Source organism: Oncorhynchus clarkii, chromosome 31, assembly GCF_045791955.1.
Source record: "Oncorhynchus clarkii lewisi isolate Uvic-CL-2024 chromosome 31, UVic_Ocla_1.0, whole genome shotgun sequence".
NCBI lineage: Eukaryota > Metazoa > Chordata > Actinopteri > Salmoniformes > Salmonidae > Oncorhynchus > Oncorhynchus clarkii.
In genome coordinates this window covers 833,491-854,658 of record NC_092177.1, presented here as the reverse complement: position 1 = coordinate 854,658, position 21,168 = coordinate 833,491, and the positions used below count along the sequence as shown (strand labels likewise).

Genomic DNA, 21,168 nt, shown 5'->3' with positions numbered 1-21,168 from the left:
TCCTATAGTCCACGATCAGCTCTTTTGTCTTGATCACATTGAGGGAGAGGTTGTTGTCCTGCCACCACACTGCCAGGTCTCTGACCCTTGATGTTGTCAACAAACTTAATGATGGTGTTGGAGTCATGCCAAGCCACCCAGTCGTGAGTGAACAGGGAGTTCTGGAGGGGACTGAGTATGCACCCCTGAGGGGCCCCTGTGTTGAGGATCAACGTGGCAGATGTGTTGTTCCCTACCCTTACCACCTGGGGGCGGCCCGTCAGAAAGTCCAGGATCCAGTTGGAGAGGGAGGTGTTAAGTCCCAGGGTCCTTAGCTTATTAATGAGGTTTGAGGGCACTATGGTGTTGAACGCTGAGCTGTCGTCAATGAACAGCATTCTCACATAGGTGTTCCCTTTTGTCCAGATGGGAAAGGGCAGTGTGGATTGCAATCATCTGTGGATCTGTTGGGGTGGTATGCAAATTGGAGTGGGTCTAGGGTTTCTGGGATAATGGTGTTGATGTGAGCCATGACCAGTCTTTCAAAGAACTTCATGGTTACCAACGTGAGTGCTACGGGGCAGTAGTCATTTAGGCAGGTTACCTTCGCATTCTTGGGCAGAGGGACTGTGGTGGTCTGTTTGAAATATCTTGGTATTACAGACTCGGCCAGGTTGAACCTGTCAGTGAAGACACTTGCCAGTTGGTCCGCGCATGCTCAGAGTACACGTTCTGGTAATCCGTGCTATCCCGCAACCTGTGAAAGTTGATCTGTTTAAAAAGCTACGGAGAGCGTGATCACACAGTCGTCCGGAACAGCTGGTGCTCTCATATATGCTTCGGTGTTGCTTGCCTCGAAGCGAGCATAAAAGTAACGTCCTGGTAATCCGTCTGGCACCGTTGTTGACCTGTTTAAAGGTCTTGCTCACATCGGCTACAGAGAGAGTGATCACACAGTCGTCCGGAACAGCTGGTGCTCTCATGCATGCTTCTGTATTGCTTTCCTCAAAGCGAGCAAAAAAGGGCATTTAGCCCGTCTGGTAGGCTTGCGTCACTGTGCAGCTCACGGCAGGTTTCCCTTTGTAGTCTGTAATAGTTTGCAAGCCCTGTCACGTCGCTGAGCGTCAGAGCCGGTGTCGTAGGATTTTGATCTTAGTCCTGTATTGATGCTTTGCCCATTCGATGGTTCGTCTGAGGGCATAGCGGGATTTCTTACAAACGTCCGGAGTGTCCTGCACCTTGAAAGTTGCAGCTCTAGCCTTTAGCTCGTGATGATGTTGCCTGTAAACCATAGCTTCTGGTTGGGATATGTACGTACGGTCACCGTGGGGATGACGTCGTCGATAAACGTATTTATGAAGGTGGTGATCAAAGGATGTTCTTCACATCGTTTTGAATTTAAATAAAATTGTAAAATTGTACACTGAAGTCTGTAAAGCCGAAACATCTGTCCCTGATGCAGTGAAAATAATACAAAGAAATTTAACAATTAAGCTTTTTTTTTATGTAAAATTCCATCTCTGTCTGAATTGGTGGGTTTCTGGTTCTTCCTCCACCTCAAATGTATATTATAGTTACTTACATTTTGTCCTCCACCTCCTCGGCCATGCGGAGGATCTCAAACAGCAGCACCATTTTCCCAGAATGCTCCAGGATCTCAGAGTCAGCCTCCGTAACAAACTCCTTGTGCCAGTCAGGACTCCTGGTGCCAGGGCTGGAGGCCGGACGCACTGGGGAGGGCAGAGGGTAAGAATTTATATTTTTTTGATTAGGATCCCCAATAGTGACAGCTAGTCTTACTGGGGTCAGTTGCACATACATGTCAGTACATAAACACAACAAGAAGGTCACATAGGGGAGAGGAGTTGTGTTTCTTCATTTGTTTTTTGAAACCAGGTTTGCTGTTCACTTGCGCTAGATAAGATGGAATTGAGTTCGGCTCTGTATAATACTGTATGTTTCCATGAATTTTTTCTGGAAAAGACCCCTGGTGGCAATGCTGGTGGGATAAGTGTCAATGCTGGTGGTGTCAGTGCGTGTGTAAGTTGATTACGCTTTTTTTTCAAAACGCAATTTTGAATTTCCAACTATGTTTATTTTAACAAGTAGTGACACAGTCAGTCTTTCCTCAACTCTCAGCCAAGACACTGACATGTGTAGTATTTATATTAACTTTCTAGTTCCAATAAAGAGTGTGCAGCTCTGTTCTGGGCCAGCTGTAGTTTAACTTCCCTAGGGTAGGGGGCAGCGTTCGGAATTTTGGATGAAAAGCATGCCCAAATTAAACTGTCTGCTACTCAGTCCCAGAATATAGGATATGCATATAATTTGTAGATTTGGATAGAAAACACTCTAAAGTTTCCAAAACTGTTAAAAATAACGTCTGCGAGTATAACATAACTGATATGGCAGGTGAAAACCTGAGGAAAATCCATCCAGGAAGTACTATTATTTTGAAAGGCTGTTTTTTCATTGAAAGCCTATCCACCATACAAAGACTTAGGACCCAGTTCACGAGCTCTGTGCCTTCCTCTTCATGTGACCAGTCTTTAGGCAATGTTTCAGGCTTTTACTCTGAAAAATGAGGGAGATACAGCACTTTCAATCAGTGGCCAGTGGAAATTTCCTGTTTAGGAACGCGCCTTTCTTGTTTCTCCTTTCCTATTGACGAAGCTTTTGTCCGGTTGAAATATTATTATTTATGACAAAAACAACCGGAGGATTGATTTTAGACATCGTTTGGCATGTTTCTACTAACTTTTATTGTACTTTTTAAAAACTTTTAGTGCACGCGCCTTCTGCATTCGGATTACTGGACAAACCGTGCAAACAAAAAGGAGGTTTTTGGTCATAAAGAGGGACATTATCGAACAAAACAAACATTTATTGTCTAACATGAAGACCTGGGAGTGCCACCAGATGAAGATCATCAAGGGTATGTGATTAATTTTAATGCTATTTCTGACTTTTGTGACACTCCTTGGCTGGAAAATGCATGTATGCGTTTCTGTGGATAATCGCAAAGTGTGCTTTCGCCGTAAAGCGTTTTTGAAATCTGACACAGCGGTTGCATTAAGGAGAAGTTTATCTTTATTTCCATGAAAACACTCGTATAGTTTATCAATGTTTATGATGAGTATTTATGTTATTTGATGTGGCTCTCTGCACTTTCACCGGATGTTTGTTTGAGACCACGCATTTCTGACCACAACGCGCCAATGTAAACTCGGATTTTTGGATATAAATATGAACTTTACCGAACAAAACATACATGTATGTGTAACATGAAGTCCTATGAGTGTCATCTGATGAAGATCATCAAAGGTTAGTGATTCATTTTATCTATATTTCTGCTTTTTGTGAATCCTCTCTTTGGCTGGAAAAATGGCTGTTATTCTGTGAATAGGCACTCACCTAACATAATCGTTTGGTTTGCTTTCGTCGTAAAGCCTATTTGAAATCGGACACTGTGGCTGGATTTACAACAAGTTTATCTTTAAAATACATGTATGTTTGAGGAATTTTAATTATGGGATATCTGTTGTTTTGAATTTGACGCCCTGCCGTCCCACGTACCCTAGAGAGGTTAACTTGGTCTTTCCTTGCAGCACTGGACCACGACTGGACAATAATCAAGATAAGACAAAACTAGAGCCTGCAGAACTTGCTTTTTGGAGTGTGGCGTCAAAAAAGTAGAGCATCTCTATATTACAGACAGACCTCTCCCCATCTCTTTATTACAGACAGACCTCTCCCCATCTCTTTATTACGACCAGACCTCTCCCCATCTCTTCATTACAAACAGACCTCTCCCCATCTCTATATTACTGACAGACCTCTCCCCATCTCTATATTACTGACAGACCTCTCCCCATCTCTATATTACTGACAGACCTCTCCCCATCTCTTCATTACAGACAGACCTCTCCCCATCTCTTTATTACAGTGAGACCTCTCCCCATCTCTTTATTACGACCAGACCTCTCCCCATCTCTTCATTACAAACAGACCTCTCCCCATCTCTATATTACTGACAGACCTCTCCCCATCTCTATATTACTGACAGACCTCTCCCCATCTCTATATTACTGACAGACCTCTCCCCATCTCTTCATTACAGACAGACCTCTCCCCATCTTTACAACCATTGAATCTATATGTTTTGACCATGACAGTTTACAATCTAAGGTGACGCCAAGTCATTTAGTCTCCTCAATTTATTCAACAGCCACAACATTCATTACCAGATTCAGCTGAGGTCTAGAACTTAGGGAATGATTTGTACCAAATACAATGCTCTTAGTTTTAGAGATGTTCAGGACAAGTTCATTACTGGCCACCCATTCCAAAACAGACCTCAACTCTTTGTTAATGGTTTCAGTGACTTCATTAGCTGTGGTTGCTGATGTGCATATCGTTGAATCATCAGCATACATGGACACACATTCTGTGTTTAATGCCAGTGGCAGGTCATTGGTAAAAATAGAAAAGAGTAGAGGGCCTAGAGAGCTTCCCTGTGGTACACCACACTTAACGTTTGACAATAGAGAAGCTTCCATTAAAGAAAACCCACAGTTCTATTAGATAGATAGCTCTGAATCCACGCTATGGCAGAGGTTGAAAAGCCATAACATATATGTTTCCTCAACAACAGGTTCTGGTCAATAATATGGTCAATATCAAAGGCTGCACTGAAATGTAACAGTACAGCTCCCACAATCTTCTTATTATCAATTCCTTTTAACCAATAATCTGTCATTTCTGCCAGTGCCATGTCGAGTGCCCTTCTCTATAAGAACGCTGAAAGTCTGTTAAATTGTTTAGAGAAATAGCATTATATTTGGTCCAAAAAAATGTCCAACAGTTTGCTACGAGCTCGCAGCTAGGCAGGTCGGGTAGCAGAATGACCTTGGCTTCCCTCCAGGACAAAGACGGCTCTAGGCTCAGATTAAAAGGTATGGCAGATAGATGGAAAGCTACTGAGGATGGTAGCTGACTCTATAGTCACTCCTAAATTGTCAATGCCAGAAGGTTTTTCATTATTGATCGATATCAATAATTCCCACCCCCCCACACCTATTTAAGGCAGACCTTGGTTCAGGAGGAACATCCGCCCCTTGTTAAGGCAGGCCTTAGTTCAGGAGGAACATTTGGCTAAACAAATCACAAGTTAAATGGACTATAATGATTTGACATGTTTTTTATGAATTCCCCTTCCTCTGTCCCCCATACACACATCTGTAAGGTTCACCAGTCAAGTATTGAATTTCAAGCTGATTGGTAGATGGGTAACAACAAATCAGACATTTAATATCTTTAAGGTTCATAATGATGCCGCGGATTATGTACACTGACCAACATGTTTCATGAGCTGAAATAAAAGATGCCAGACATTTCCGGTAACCAATTGTCATACTTGAGTAGAAGTATAGATACCTTAATATAATCCATCCACCTGAGAAGGTGTGGAATATCAAGAAGCTGATTAAACAGCATGATCATTACACAGGTGGCATCTGGGCGATGTTTCTGTCTGTAATAAGGACTTTTGTGGAGAAGAACTCATTCTGATTGGTTGGGCCTGGCTCACAAGGACAAGGTCTATGCCCTCCCGGTGCCCACCAGCACCCAGTCATGTGTAATCATTGATTAGGGTGTAATGAATTTATTTCAATTGACTGATTTCCTTCTATGAACTGTAACTCAGTAAAAACCTTGATGCGTTTATATTTTCGTTCAGTATATTAAAAACCAACCAGGCAAATCAAAGAGACAACAGTCCTCCTGAACTGAGCTGCAGGAGAGGAAGGAAACAGCTCTGAGATGTCACCATGAGGCCATTGGTCATTTTAAAACATCTACCAGAGTTCAATGGATGTGATGGGAGAAAACTGAGGATGGATCAACATTGTAGTGACTACACAAGAATGACCTCAATGACAGAGTGAAAAGAATACACATACAGGGAATAAAAAATATTCCACAACATGAATCTGGTGTGCAACAAAACACAGAAAAGGAACGCTCTTCGGCCAAAGTGCAAAGGCTTATGTTTGGGGTAAATCCAACATCACTGAGTACCACTCTCCATGTTTTCAAGCATGGCGGTGGCTGCATCATGTTATGGCTATGCTTGTAAGTGGACAACACCGGGAAGTTTTTTTAGGATAAAAAGGAAACGGAATGGAGCTAAGCGCAAATTCCTAGAGGAAAATCTGCTTCAGTCTGCTTTCCACCAGACACTGGGTGATTAATTCACCTTTCAGCATGACAGGCCAATTCTACACTGGAGTTGCTTACCAAGACAGTGAATGTCCCTGACTGGCAGTTTTGACTTACATCTCGTTGAAAATCTATCTGATCAACAACCAATTTGACTGAGCTTGAAGAATTTCGAATAGATTATATGGGCGAATACAAAATTGTACAATCCAGGTGTGCAACGCTCTTGTGAGAATTAACCAAGGAGACTCCCAGCTGTAGTCGCTACCAACGGTGTTTCTAACCTGTATTGACTCAGGCAGCTGAACACTTATGACAATGACAATTTTAGTTATTTAATATGTATTAACCTTCAAAAAAATAAAACACACACATTATATATAACACCGTAACATTATAACTGTACATTTCTAGTCAGGTAACAATCTACAGGCTCTATATAATTGTATTTCTATACCTTCCTCCTCTGGCTCCGCCCGGTTGCGGCTGGAAGGGTCTCCCCCTCGGGAGCTGGTGTTCCACTCCTTTATCACCTCTAGAGCATCACTGTCTGAGTCACTGTCCTTCTTCCTGGCCTTCCCTCGCTTCTTCTTCCTACAGGGGGGACAGAGCAGAGCAAGGTTGTATATTACAGTATGATAAGACAGTCAGGTTGTATATTAGAGTATGATAAGACAGTCAGGTTGTACACTACAGTATGATAAGACAGTCAGGTTGTAGATTACAGTATGATAAGACAGTCAGCAGTGAAAGGTTGTATATTACAGTACGATAAGACAGTCAGGTTGTATACTACAGTATGATTAGACAGTCAGGTTGTTTACTACAGTATGATAAGACAGTCAGCAGTGCAAGGCCGTATATTACAGTATGATAAGACAGTCAGGTTGTATATTACAGTATGATAAGACAGTCAACAGTACAAGGTTGTATATTACAGTATGATAAGACAGTCAGCAGTGCAAGGCCGTATATTACAGTATGATAAGACAGTCAGGTTGTATATTACAGTATGATAAGACAGTCAGCAGTGCAAGGCCGTATATTACAGTATGATAAGACAGTCAGGTTGTATATTACAGTATGATAAGACAGTCAGGTTGTATATTAAAGTATGATAAGACAGTCAGCAGTGCAAGGCCGTATATTACAGTATGATAAGACAGTCAGCAGTGCAAGGCCGTATATTACAGTATGATAAGACAGTCAGCAGTGCAAGGCCGTATATTACAGTATGATAAGACAGTCAGCAGTGCAAGGCCGTATATTACAGTATGATAAGACAGTCAGCAGTGCAAGGCCGTATATTACAGTATGATAAGACAGTCAGCAGTGCAAGGCCGTATATTACAGTATGATAAGACAGTCAGCAGTGCAAGGCCGTATATTATAGTATGATAAGACAGTCAGCAGTGCAAGGCCGTATATTACAGTATGATAAGACAGTCAGCAGTGCAAGGCCGTATATTACAGTATGATAAGACAGTCAGGTTGTATATTACAGTATGATAAGACAGTCAGCAGTGCAAGGCCGTATATTACAGTATGATAAGACAGTCAGGTTGTATATTGCAGTATGATAAGACAGCCAGGTTGTATATTACAGTATGATAAGACAGTCAAGTTGTATATTACAGTATGATAAGACAGTCAAATTGTATATTGCAGTATGATAAGACAGTCAGGTTGTATATTGCAGTATGATAAGACAGTCAGGCTGTATATTGCAGTATGATAAGACAGTCAGGTTGTATATTACAGTATGATAAGACAGTCATCAGTGCAAGGCCGTATATTACAGTATGATAAGACAGTCAGCAGTGCAAGGCCGTATATTACAGTATGATAAGACAGTCAGGTTGTATATTACAGTATGATAAGACAGTCAGGTTGTATATTACAGTATGATAAGACAGTCAGGTTGTATATTACAGTATGATAAGACAGTCAGCAGTGCAAGGCCGTATATTGCAGTATGATAAGACAGTCAGGTTGTATATTGCAGTATGATAAGACAGTCAGGTTGTATATTGCAGTATGATAAGACAGTCAGGTTGTATATTGCAGTATGATAAGACAGTCAGGTTGTATATTACAGTATGATAAGACAGTCAGGTTGTATATTACAGTATGATAAGACAGTCAGGTTGTATATTGCAGTATGATAAGACAGTCAGGTTGTACATTACAGTACGATAAGACAGTCAGGTTGTATATTGCAGTATGATAAGACAGTCAGGTTGTATATTACAGTATGATAAGACAGTCAGGTTGTACACTACAGTATGATAAGACAGTCAGGTTGTATATTACAGTATGATAAGACAGTCAGCAGTGCAAGGCCGTATATTACAGTATGATAAGACAGTCAGGTTGTATATTACAGTATGATAAGACAGTCAGCAGTGCAAGGCCGTATATTACAGTATGATAAGACAGTCAGGTTGTATATTACAGTATGATAAGACAGTCAGCAGTGCAAGGCCGTATATTACAGTATGATAAGACAGTCAGGTTGTATATTACAGTATGATAAGACAGTCAGCAGTGCAAGGCCGTATATTACAGTATGATAAGACAGTCAGGTTGTATATTGCAGTATGATAAGACAGTCAGGTTGTATATTGCAGTATGATAAGACAGTCAGGTTGTATATTACAGTATGATAAGACAGTCAGGTTGTATATTACAGTATGATAAGACAGTCAGGTTGTATATTGCAGTATGATAAGACAGTCAGGTTGTACATTACAGTACGATAAGACAGTCAGGTTGTATATTGCAGTATGATAAGACAGTCAGGTTGTATATTACAGTATGATAAGACAGTCAGGTTGTACACTACAGTATGATAAGACAGTCAGGTTGTATATTACAGTATGATAAGACAGTCAGCAGTGCAAGGCCGTATATTGCAGTATGATAAGACAGTCAGGCCGTATATTACAGTATGATAGGACAGTCAGGCCGTATATTACAGCATGATAAGACAGTCAGGCCGTATATTACAGTATGATAAGACAGTCAGGCCGTATATTACAGTATGATAAGACAGTCAGGCCGTATATTACAGTATGATAGGACAGTCAGGTTGTATATTACAGTATGATAAGACAGTCAGCAGTGCAAGGCCGTATATTACAGTATGATAAGACAGTCAGCAGTGCAAGGCCGTATATTACAGTATGATAAGACAGTCAGGTTGTATATTACAGTATGATAAGACAGTCAGCAGTGCAAGGCCGTATATTACAGTATGATAAGACAGTCAGGTTGTATATTGCAGTATGATAAGACAGCCAGGTTGTATATTACAGTATGATAAGACAGTCAAGTTGTATATTACAGTATGATAAGACAGTCAAGTTGTATATTGCAGTATGATAAGACAGTCAGGTTGTATATTGCAGTATGATAAGACAGTCAGGCTGTATATTGCAGTATGATAAGACAGTCAGGTTGTATATTACAGTATGATAAGACAGTCATCAGTGCAAGGCCGTATATTACAGTATGATAAGACAGTCAGCAGTGCAAGGCCGTATATTACAGTATGATAAGACAGTCAGGTTGTATATTACAGTATGATAAGACAGTCAGGTTGTATATTACAGTATGATAAGACAGTCAGGTTGTATATTACAGTATGATAAGACAGTCAGCAGTGCAAGGCCGTATATTGCAGTATGATAAGACAGTCAGGTTGTATATTGCAGTATGATAAGACAGTCAGGTTGTATATTGCAGTATGATAAGACAGTCAGGTTGTATATTGCAGTATGATAAGACAGTCAGGTTGTATATTACAGTATGATAAGACAGTCAGGTTGTATATTACAGTATGATAAGACAGTCAGGTTGTATATTGCAGTATGATAAGACAGTCAGGTTGTACATTACAGTACGATAAGACAGTCAGGTTGTATATTGCAGTATGATAAGACAGTCAGGTTGTATATTACAGTATGATAAGACAGTCAGGTTGTACACTACAGTATGATAAGACAGTCAGGTTGTATATTACAGTATGATAAGACAGTCAGCAGTGCAAGGCCGTATATTACAGTATGATAAGACAGTCAGGTTGTATATTACAGTATGATAAGACAGTCAGCAGTGCAAGGCCGTATATTACAGTATGATAAGACAGTCAGGTTGTATATTACAGTATGATAAGACAGTCAGCAGTGCAAGGCCGTATATTACAGTATGATAAGACAGTCAGGTTGTATATTACAGTATGATAAGACAGTCAGCAGTGCAAGGCCGTATATTACAGTATGATAAGACAGTCAGGTTGTATATTGCAGTATGATAAGACAGTCAGGTTGTATATTGCAGTATGATAAGACAGTCAGGTTGTATATTACAGTATGATAAGACAGTCAGGTTGTATATTACAGTATGATAAGACAGTCAGGTTGTATATTGCAGTATGATAAGACAGTCAGGTTGTACATTACAGTACGATAAGACAGTCAGGTTGTATATTGCAGTATGATAAGACAGTCAGGTTGTATATTACAGTATGATAAGACAGTCAGGTTGTACACTACAGTATGATAAGACAGTCAGGTTGTATATTACAGTATGATAAGACAGTCAGCAGTGCAAGGCCGTATATTGCAGTATGATAAGACAGTCAGGCCGTATATTACAGTATGATAGGACAGTCAGGCCGTATATTACAGCATGATAAGACAGTCAGGCCGTATATTACAGTATGATAAGACAGTCAGGCCGTATATTACAGTATGATCGATACTGTAACGTTAAATCAGAGATCATAACTGGTGAGGGACCTAGAAAAGGTGATAAATGTCAGACAAGAAACAACCTGTAAACTTGCTAGAAAATGTACCTATTTTCCCCGACAAAGTGATGCCAGACCAAGTATCACGATACAGAGTAATATGGTGATACCACGGAGTTGGCCCCGCCCCCTCAGGATGCCTGTCCCCGTTTCCTATTGGTTCTGCCCGTGCGCTGCACAAAGCTCTGATCTTCACACCTCTACTCAACACACTTCGATGTACCTTCACACTTTACAGTATAATACAAAGAGGCTAATGCAGAAAACGGATGAACGCTCATATCCAAATGCCTACCTGTGATTGGGCAGGATGAACGCTCATATCCAAATGCCTACCTGTGATTGGGCAGGATGAACGCTCATATCCAAATGCCTACCTGTGATTGGGCAGGATGAACGCTCATATCCAAATGCCTACCTGTGATTGGGCAGGATGAACGCTCATATCCAAATGCCTACCTGTGATTGGGCAGGATGAACGCTCATATCCAAATGCCTACCTGTGATTGGGCAGGATGAACGCTCATATCCAAATGCCTACCTGTGATTGGGCAGGATGAACGCTCATATCCAAATGCCTACCTGTGATTGGGCAGGATGAACGCTCATATCCAAATGCCTACCTGTGATTGGGCAGGATGAACGCTCATATCCAAATGCCTACCTGTGATTGGGCAGGATGAACGCTCATATCCAAATGCCTACCTGTGATTGGGCAGGATGAACGCTCATATCCAAATGCCTACCTGTGATTGGGCAGGATGAACGCTCATATCCAAATGCCTACCTGTGATTGGGCAGGATGAACGCTCATATCCAAATGCCTACCTGTGATTGGGCAGGATGAACGCTCATATCCAAATGCCTACCTGTGATTGGGCAGGATGAACGCTCATATCCAAATGCCTACCTGTGATTGGGCAGGATGAACGCTCATATCCAAATGCCTACCTGTGATTGGGCAGGATGAACGCTCATATCCAAATGCCTACCTGTGATTGGGCAGGATGAACGCTCATATCCAAATGCCTACCTGTGATTGGGCAGGATGAACGCTCATATCCAAATGCCTACCTGTGATTGGGCAGGATGAACGCTCATATCCAAATGCCTACCTGTGATTGGGCAGGATGAACGCTCATATCCAAATGCCTACCTGTGATTGGGCAGGATGAACGCTCATATCCAAATGCCTACCTGTGATTGGGCAGGATGAACGCTCATATCCAAATGCCTACCTGTGATTGGGCAGGATGAACGCTCATATCCAAATGCCTACCTGTGATTGGGCAGGATGAACGCTCATATCCAAATGCCTACCTGTGATTGGGCAGGATGAACGCTCATATCCAAATGCCTACCTGTGATTGGGCAGGATGAACGCTCATATCCAAATGCCTACCTGTGATTGGGCAGGATGAACGCTCATATCCAAATGCCTACCTGTGATTGGGCAGGATGAACGCTCATATCCAAATGCCTACCTGTGATTGGGCAGGATGAACGCTCATATCCAAATGCCTACCTGTGATTGGGCAGGATGAACGCTCATATCCAAATGCCTACCTGTGATTGGGCAGGATGAACGGATGCTCATATCCAAATGCCTACCTGTGATTGGGCAGGATGAACGCTCATATCCAAATGCCTACCTGTGATTGGGCAGGATGAACGCTCATATCCAAATGCCTACCTGTGATTGGGCAGGATGAACGCTCATATCCAAATGCCTACCTGTGATTGGGCAGGATGAACGCTCATATCCAAATGCCTACCTGTGATTGGGCAGGATGAAGCTCATATCCAAATGCCTACCTGTGATTGGGCAGGATGAACGCTCATATCCAAATGCCTACCTGTGATTGGGCAGGATGAACGCTCATATCCAAATGCCTACCTGTGATTGGGCAGGATGAACGCTCATATCCAAATGCCTACCTGTGATTGGGCAGGATGAACGCTCATATCCAAATGCCTACCTGTGATTGGGCAGGATGAACGCTCATATCCAAATGCCTACCTGTGATTGGGCAGGATGAACGCTCATATCCAAATGCCTACCTGTGATTGGGCAGGATGAACGCTCATATCCAAATGCCTACCTGTGATTGGGCAGGATGAACGCTCATATCCAAATGCCTACCTGTGATTGGGCAGGATGAACGCTCATATCCAAATGCCTACCTGTGATTGGGCAGGATGAACGCTCATATCCAAATGCCTACCTGTGATTGGGCAGGATGAACGCTCATATCCAAATGCCTACCTGTGATTGGGCAGGATGAACGCTCATATCCAAATGCCTACCTGTGATTGGGCAGGATGAACGCTCATATCCAAATGCCTACCTGTGATTGGGCAGGATGAACGCTCATATCCAAATGCCTACCTGTGATTGGGCAGGATGAACGCTCATATCCAAATGCCTACCTGTGATTGGGCAGGATGAACGCTCATATCCAAATGCCTACCTGTGATTGGGCAGGATGAACGCTCATATCCAAATGCCTACCTGTGATTGGGCAGGATGAACGCTCATATCCGCTCATATCCAAATGCCTACCTGTGATTGGGCAGGATGAACGCTCATATCCAAATGCCTACCTGTGATTGGGCAGGATGAACGCTCATATCCAAATGCCTACCTGTGATTGGGCAGGATGAACGCTCATATCCAAATGCCTACCTGTGATTGGGCAGGATGAACGCTCATATCCAAATGCCTACCTGTGATTGGGCAGGATGAACAAATGCTACCTGTGATTGGGCAGGATGAACGCTCATATCCAAATGCCTACCTGTGATTGGGCAGGATGAACGCTCATATCCAAATGCCTACCTGTGATTGAACGGCTAGGATGAACGCTCATATCCAAATGCCTACCTGTGATTGGGCAGGATGAACGCTCATATCCAAATGCCTACCTGTGATTGGGCAGGATGAACGCTCATATCCAAATGCCTACCTGTGATTGGGCAGGATGAACGCTCATATCCAAATGCCTACCTGTGATTGGGCAGGATGAACGCTCATATCCAAATGCCTACCTGTGATTGGGCAGGATGAACGCTCATATCCAAATGCCTACCTGTGATTGGGCAGGATGAACGCTCATATCCAAATGCCTACCTGTGATTGGGCAGGATGAACGCTCATATCCAAATGCCTACCTGTGATTGGGCAGGATGAACGCTCATATCCAAATGCCTACCTGTGATTGGGCAGGATGAACGCTCATATCCAAATGCCTACCTGTGATTGGGCAGGATGAACGCTCATATCCAAATGCCTACCTGTGATTGGGCAGGATGAACGCTCATATCCAAATGCCTACCTGTGATTGGGCAGGATGATTGGGCAGGATGAACGCTCATATCCAAATGCCTACCTGTGATTGGGCAGGATGATTCGCTCATATCCAAATGCCTACCTGTGATTGGGCAGGATGAACGCTCATATCCAAATGCCTACCTGTGATTGGGCAGGATGAACGCTCATATCCAAATGCCTACCTGTGATTGGGCAGGATGAACGCTCATATCCAAATGCCTACCTGTGATTGGGCAGGATGAACGCTCATATCCAAATGCCTACCTGTGATTGGGCAGGATGAACGCTCATATCCAAATGCCTACCTGTGATTGGGCAGGATGAACGCTCATATCCAAATGCCTACCTGTGATTGGGCAGGATGAACGCTCATATCCAAATGCCTACCTGTGATTGGGCAGGATGAACGCTCATATCCAAATGCCTACCTGTGATTGGGCAGGATGAACGCTCATATCCAAATGCCTACCTGTGATTGGGCAGGATGAACGCTCATATCCAAATGCCTACCTGTGATTGGGCAGGATGAACGCTCATATCCAAATGCCTACCTGTGATTGGGCAGGATGAACGCTCATATCCAAATGCCTACCTGTGATTGGGCAGGATGAACGCTCATATCCAAATGCCTACCTGTGATTGGGCAGGATGAACGCTCATATCCAAATGCCTACCTGTGATTGGGCAGGATGAACGCTCATATCCAAATGCCTACCTGTGATTGGGCAGGATGAACGTGGTAAGGAGTGTACGAGTGTACGAAACATTAAGAACACCTTCCTAATATTGAGTTGCGCTCCCTTTTGCTCCTCAGAACAGCCTCAATTTGTCGGGGCAAGAACTCTACAAGGTGTCGAAAGCGTTGACCCCAATGCTTCCCAAAGTTGTGTGAAGTTGGCTGAATGTCCTTCGGGTGGTGGATCATTCTTGATACACACAGGAAACTGTTGAGTGTGAAAAACCCAGTATCGTTGCAGTTCTTGACACAAACCGGTGCGCCTGGCACCTACTACCATACCCCGTTCAAAGGCACTTCAATATTTTGTTGCCTATTCACCCTCTGGGCCTCTGTTATAGCTCAATGGGTGATACTCTGGGCCTCTTATAGCTCAATGGGTGATACTCTGGGCCTCTTATAGCTCAATGGGTGATACTCTGGGCCTCTGTTATAGCTCAATGGGTGATACTCTGGGCCTCTGTTATAGCTCAATGGGTGATACTCTGGGCCTCTGTTATATCTCAATGGGTGATACTCTGGGCCTCTGTTATAGCTCAATGGGTGATACTCTGGGCCTCTTATAGCTCAATGGGTGATACTCTGGGCCTCTTATAGCTCAATGGGTGATACTCTGGGCCTCTTATAGCTCAATGGGTGATACTCTGGGCCTCTTATAGCTCAATGGGTGATACTCTGGGCCTCTGTTATAGCTCAATGGGTGATTCTCTGGGCCTCTGTTATAGCTCAATGGGTGATACTCTGGGCCTCTGTTATAGCTCAATGGGTGATACTCTGGGCCTCTGTTATAGCTCAATGGGTGATACTCTGGGCCTCTGTTATAGCTCAATGGGTGATACTCTGGGCCTCTTATAGCTCAATGGGTGATACTCTGGGCCTCTGTTATAGCTCAATGGGTGATACTCTGGGCCTCTGTTATAGCTCAATGGGTGATACTCTGGGCCTCTGTTATAGCTCAATGAGTGATACTCTGGGCCTCTTATAGCTCAATGGGTGATACTCTGGGCCTCTTATAGCTCAATGGGTGATACTCTGGGCCTCTGGTATAGCTCAATGGGTGATACTCTGGGCCTCTGTTATAGCTCAATGGGTGATACTCTGGGCCTCTGTTATAGCTTGATGGGTGATACTCTGGGCCTCTTATAGCTTGATGGATGATACTCTGGGCCTCTTATAGCTTGATGGGTGATTCTCTGGGCCTCTTATAGCTTGATGGGTGATACTCTGGGTCTCTTATAGTTTGATGGGTGATGCACCGTTATTTTTCATGGAGCAACACAATGGCAAATATCGCCGAAAAGTGACGAGTTTGTGTCCCTGAAAATTACTTTTTCTGTTTCTCGTCCTCAGAGGTCATGCTTAAAGAAGATTCCTCGGTCTCCGAGGCGATGAACTCCTCCATGCTGTCCTCGTCAAAGTACCCCTAAAACACAAGACACACAGTCAGCCCCCCCCCCAAGACACAGTCAGCCCCCCTCTAAGACACAGTCAGCCCCCCCAAGACACAGTCAGCCCCCCCAAGACACAGTCAGCCCCCCCCCCCTAAGACACAGTCAGCCCCCCCCCCCCCCCCCCCAAGACACAGTCAGCCCCCCAATAAGACAGTCTGCACCCCCCTAAGACACAGTCAGCCCCCCCCTAAGACACGGTCAGCCCCCCCCTAAGACACGGTCAGCCCCCTAAGACACGGTCAGCCCCCCCCAAGACAGAGTCAGCCCCCCCTCCTAAGACACAGTCAGCCCCCCCTCCTAAGACACAGTCAGCCCCCCCCCCCCTAAGACACAGTCAGCCCCCCCCTAAGACACAGTCAGCCCCCCCCCTAAGACACAGTCAGCCCCCCCCCTAAGACACAGTCAGCCCCCCCCCTAAGACACAGTCAGCCCCCCCCTAAGACAGAGTCAGCCCCCCTTCCTAAGACAGAGTCAGCCCCCCCCAAGACAGAGTCAGCCCCCCCCCAAGACAGAGTCAGCCCCCCCCCAAGACAGAGTCAGCCCCCCCCCAAGACAGAGTCAGCCCCCCCCCAAGACAGAGTCAGCCCCCCCCAAGACAGAGTCAGCCCCCCCCCCAAGACAGAGTCAGCCCCTCCCCCAAGACAGAGTCAGCCCCTCCCCCAAGACAGAGTCAGCCCCTCCCCCAAGACAGAGTCAGCCCCCCCCCAAGACAGAATCAGCCCCCCCCCCCTAAGACAGTCAGCCCCCCCCAAGACAGTCAGCCCCCCCAAGACAGTCAGCCCCCCCCAAGACAGTCAGCCCCCCCCCCCAAGACAGTCAGCAACCCCCCAAGACAGTCAGCCCCCCCAAGACACAGTCCGCCCCCTCCCCCCAAGACACAGTCCCCCCCCCCACAAGACAGTCAGGCCCTCCCCAAGACAGTCAGCCCCCCCCAAGACAGTCAGCCCCCCCAAGACAGTCAGCCCCCCCAAGACAGTCAGCCCCCCCAAGACAGTCAGCCCCCCCAAGACAGTCAGCCCCCCCAAGACAGTCAGCCCCCCCCAAGATATGTTCTCCTGGGGTTTAGTGAAGCGTGTTAGTATGTTCTCCTGGGGTTTAGTGAAGCGTGTTAGTATGTTCTCCCGGGGTTTAGTGAAGCGTGTTAGTATGTTCTCCCGGGGTTTAGTGAAGCGTGTGTTAGTATGTTCTCCTGGGGTTTAGTGTAGCGTGTTAGTATGTTCTCCCGGGGTTTAGTGAAGCGTGTTAATATGTTCTCCCGGGGTTTAGTGAAGCGTGTTAATATGTTCTCCCGGGGTTTAGTGAAGCGTGTTAGTATGTTCTCCTGGGGTTTAGTGAAGTGTGTTAGTATGTTCTCCTGGGGTTTAGTGAAGCGTGTTAATATGTTCTCCTGGGGTTTAGTGAAGCGTGTGTTAGTATGTTCTCCTGGGGTTTAGTGAAGCGTGTGTTAGTATGTTCTCCTGGGGTTTAGTGAAGCGTGTTAGTATGTTCTCCCGGGGTTTAGTGTAGCGTGTTAGTATGTTCTCCTGGGGTTTAGTGAAGCGTGTTAGTATGTTCTCCTGGGGTTTAGTGTAGCGTGTTAATATGTTCTCCTGGGGTTTAGTGAAGCGTGTTAGTATGTTCTCCTGGGGTTTAGTGAAGCGTGTTAGTATGTTCTCCTGGGGTTTAGTGAAGCGTGTTAGTATGTTCTCCTGGGGTTTAGTGAAGCGTGTTAGTATGTTCTCTTGGGGTTTAGTGAAGCGTGTTAATATGTTCTCTTGGGGTTTAGTGAAGCGTGTTAGTATGTTCTCCTGGGGTTTAGTGAAGCGTGTTAGTATGTTCTCCTGGGGTTTAGTGAAGCGTGTTAGTATGTTCTCCTGGGGTTTAGTGAAGCGTGTTAGTATGTTCTCCCGGGGTTTAGTAAAGTGCGTGTTAGTATGTTCTCCTGGGGTTTAGTAAAGTGCGTGTCAGTATGTTCTCCTGGGGTTTAGTGTAGCGTGTTAGTATGTTCTCCTGGGGTTTAGTGAAGCGTGTTAGTATGTTCTCCTGGGGTTTAGTGTAGCGTGTTAGTATGTTCTCCTGGGGTTTAGTGTAGCGTGTTAGTATGTTCTCCTGGGGTTTAGTGAAGCGTGTTAGTATGTTCTCCTGGGGTTTAGTGAAGCGTGTTAGTATGTTCTCCCGGGGTTTAGTGAAGCGTGTTAGTATGTTCTCCTGGGGTTTAGTGAAGCGCGTTAGTATGTTCTCCCAGGGTTTAGTGTAGCGTGTTAGTATGTTCTCCTGGGGTTTAGTGAAGCGTGTTAGTATGTTCTCCTGGGGTTTAGTGTAGCGTGTTAGTATGTTCTCCCAGGGTTTAGTGAAGCGTGTTAGTATGTTCTCCTGGGGTTTAGAGAAGCGTGTTAGTATGTTCTCCTGGGGTTTAGTAAAGTGCGTGTTAGTATGTTCTCCTGGGGTTTAGTAAAGTGCGTGTTAGTATGTTCTCCTGGGGTTTAGTGTAGCGTGTTAGTATGTTCTCCTGGGGTTTAGTGAAGCGTGTTAGTATGTTCTCCTGGGGTTTAGTGTAGCGTGTTAGTATGTTCTCCCAGGGTTTAGTGAAGCGTGTTAGTATGTTCTCCTGGGGTTTAGAGAAGCGTGTTAGTATGTTCTCCTGGGGTTTAGTAAAGTGCGTGTTAGTATGTTCTCCTGGGGTTTAGTGAAGCGTGTTAGTATGTTCTCCTGGGGTTTAGTGTAGCGTGTTAATATGTTCTCCTGGGGTTTAGAGAAGCGTGTTAATATGTTCTCCTGGGGTTTAGAGAAGCGTGTCTGTTAGTGGGGTTGGGGCAGCTGATACAGACCCGTCTCGTTCCCCTCAACCTGTTTTCTTAGCTGATGAGTGTGTGTGAGTCCGTCTGTGTGTACCTTGTTTTCCTTGCTGATGTAGTCCAGCTGCAGGCACCAGGGATGGGTCCAGATTCTACTGAGCATCTGGAAGTCCTGGAAGAGTTTGGTCCCGGCTCGACCCCGACCCCCCTCCACCACGTTCCCCGTACCTGCCCCAGACACACGCAGAGAGAGAGGAGAGAGAGAACGTGTGTGTCAAACCAACCACAGCTGAGTAAGGTACCACTTCTTCACATCAACACCAGAACAACGTAAGAGACAGAAACCTGGATTGTTACACGTTACAGCCTTATTCTAAAATGGATTAAATTAAATGTATTCCTCAATCTACACTAATGAAAAGAAACAGGTTTCAAATGTTACGCAAATTTCAAATAAAAAACAGAAATATCTTATTTCCATAAGTATTCAGACCCTTTCCTTTGAGACTTGTATTTGAGCTCAGGTGCATCCTGTTTCCATTGATCATTGAGATGTTTCTACAACTTGGAGTGCAACTGTAGTAAATTCAATTGATTGGACTTGATTTGGAAAGGCACACATCTGTCTATAGAAGGTCTCACAGTTGACAGTGCATGTCCGAGCAAAAACCAAGTCATGAGGTCGAAGGAATTGTCCGTAGAGCTCCGAGACAGGATTGTGTCGAGGCGCAGATCTGGGGAAGGGTACCAAAACATTTCTGCAGCATTGAAGGTCCTCCGAGAACACAATAGCCTCAATCATTCTTAAATGGAAGAAGTTTGGAACCACCAAGACTCTTCCTAGAGCTGGTCGCCTGGCCAAACTGCGCGATCGGGGGAGAAGGGCCTTGGTCAAGGAGGTGACCAAGAACCCGATGGTCACTCTGACAGAGCTCTAGAATTCCTCTGTGGAGATGGGAGAACCTTCCATAAGGACAATCATCTCTCCAGCACTCCACCAATCAGGCTTTTATGGTAGAGTGGCCAGACGGAAGCCACTGCTCAGTAAAAGGCACATGACAACCCACTTGGAGTTTGCCAAAAGGCACCTAAAGGAATCTCAGACCATGAGAAACAAGATTCTCTGGTCTGATGAAACCAAGATCGAGCTCTTTGGCCTGAATGCCAAGCATCACGTCAGAACGAAACCTTGCAACATCCCTACGGTGAAGCATGGTGGTGGCAGCATCATGCTGTGGGAACATATTGAACCATTTAGCCTAGAGACCAGACCTCTGGGTCATATTGAACCGTTTACACAAGAGACCAGACCTCTGGTAATATGGGTCATATTGAACCGTTTAGACTAGAGACCAGACCTCTGGTAATATGGGTCATATTGAACCGTTTAGACTAGAGACCAGACCTCTGGTAATATGGGTCATATTAAACCGTTTAGACTAGAGACCAGACCTCTGGTAATATGGGTCATATTGAACCGTTTAGACTAGAGACCAGATCTCTGGTAATATGGGTCATATTGAACCGTTTAGACTAGAGAGCAGACCTCTGGGTCATATTGAACCGTTTAGACTAGAGACCAGACCTCTGGTAATATGGGTCATATTGAACCATTTAGCCTAGAGACCAGACCTCTGGTAATATGGGTCATATTGAACCGTTTAGACTAGAGACCAGACCTCTGGTAATATGGGTCAGAATGAACCGTTTAGACTAGAGACCAGACCTCTGGTAATATGGGTCATATTGAACCGTTTAGACTAGAGACCAGACCTCTGGTAATATGGGTCATATTGAACTGTTTAGACTAGAGACCAGACCTCTGGAAATATGGGTCATATTGAACCGTTTAGACTAGAGAC

At 44.7% G+C, this 21,168-nt stretch overlaps 1 protein-coding gene across 2 annotated transcripts in view; it reads right to left on the bottom strand.

The window, feature by feature from the left end:
* Nucleotides 1–21,168, bottom strand: part of LOC139390796 (ATRX chromatin remodeler) — a 109,798-nt gene that overhangs the window by 41,316 nt on the left and 47,314 nt on the right. For both annotated transcript variants that reach the window (XM_071138190.1, XM_071138189.1), the window contains exons 21-24: nt 19,404–19,534; nt 16,410–16,504; nt 6,659–6,795; nt 1,562–1,709 (exon numbers count right to left, since the gene is read on the bottom strand). In XM_071138190.1, the coding sequence (XP_070994291.1) occupies nt 1,562–1,709; nt 6,659–6,795; nt 16,410–16,504; nt 19,404–19,534 (511 nt within the window). The remainder of the gene's footprint in view (nt 1–1,561; nt 1,710–6,658; nt 6,796–16,409; nt 16,505–19,403; nt 19,535–21,168) is intronic.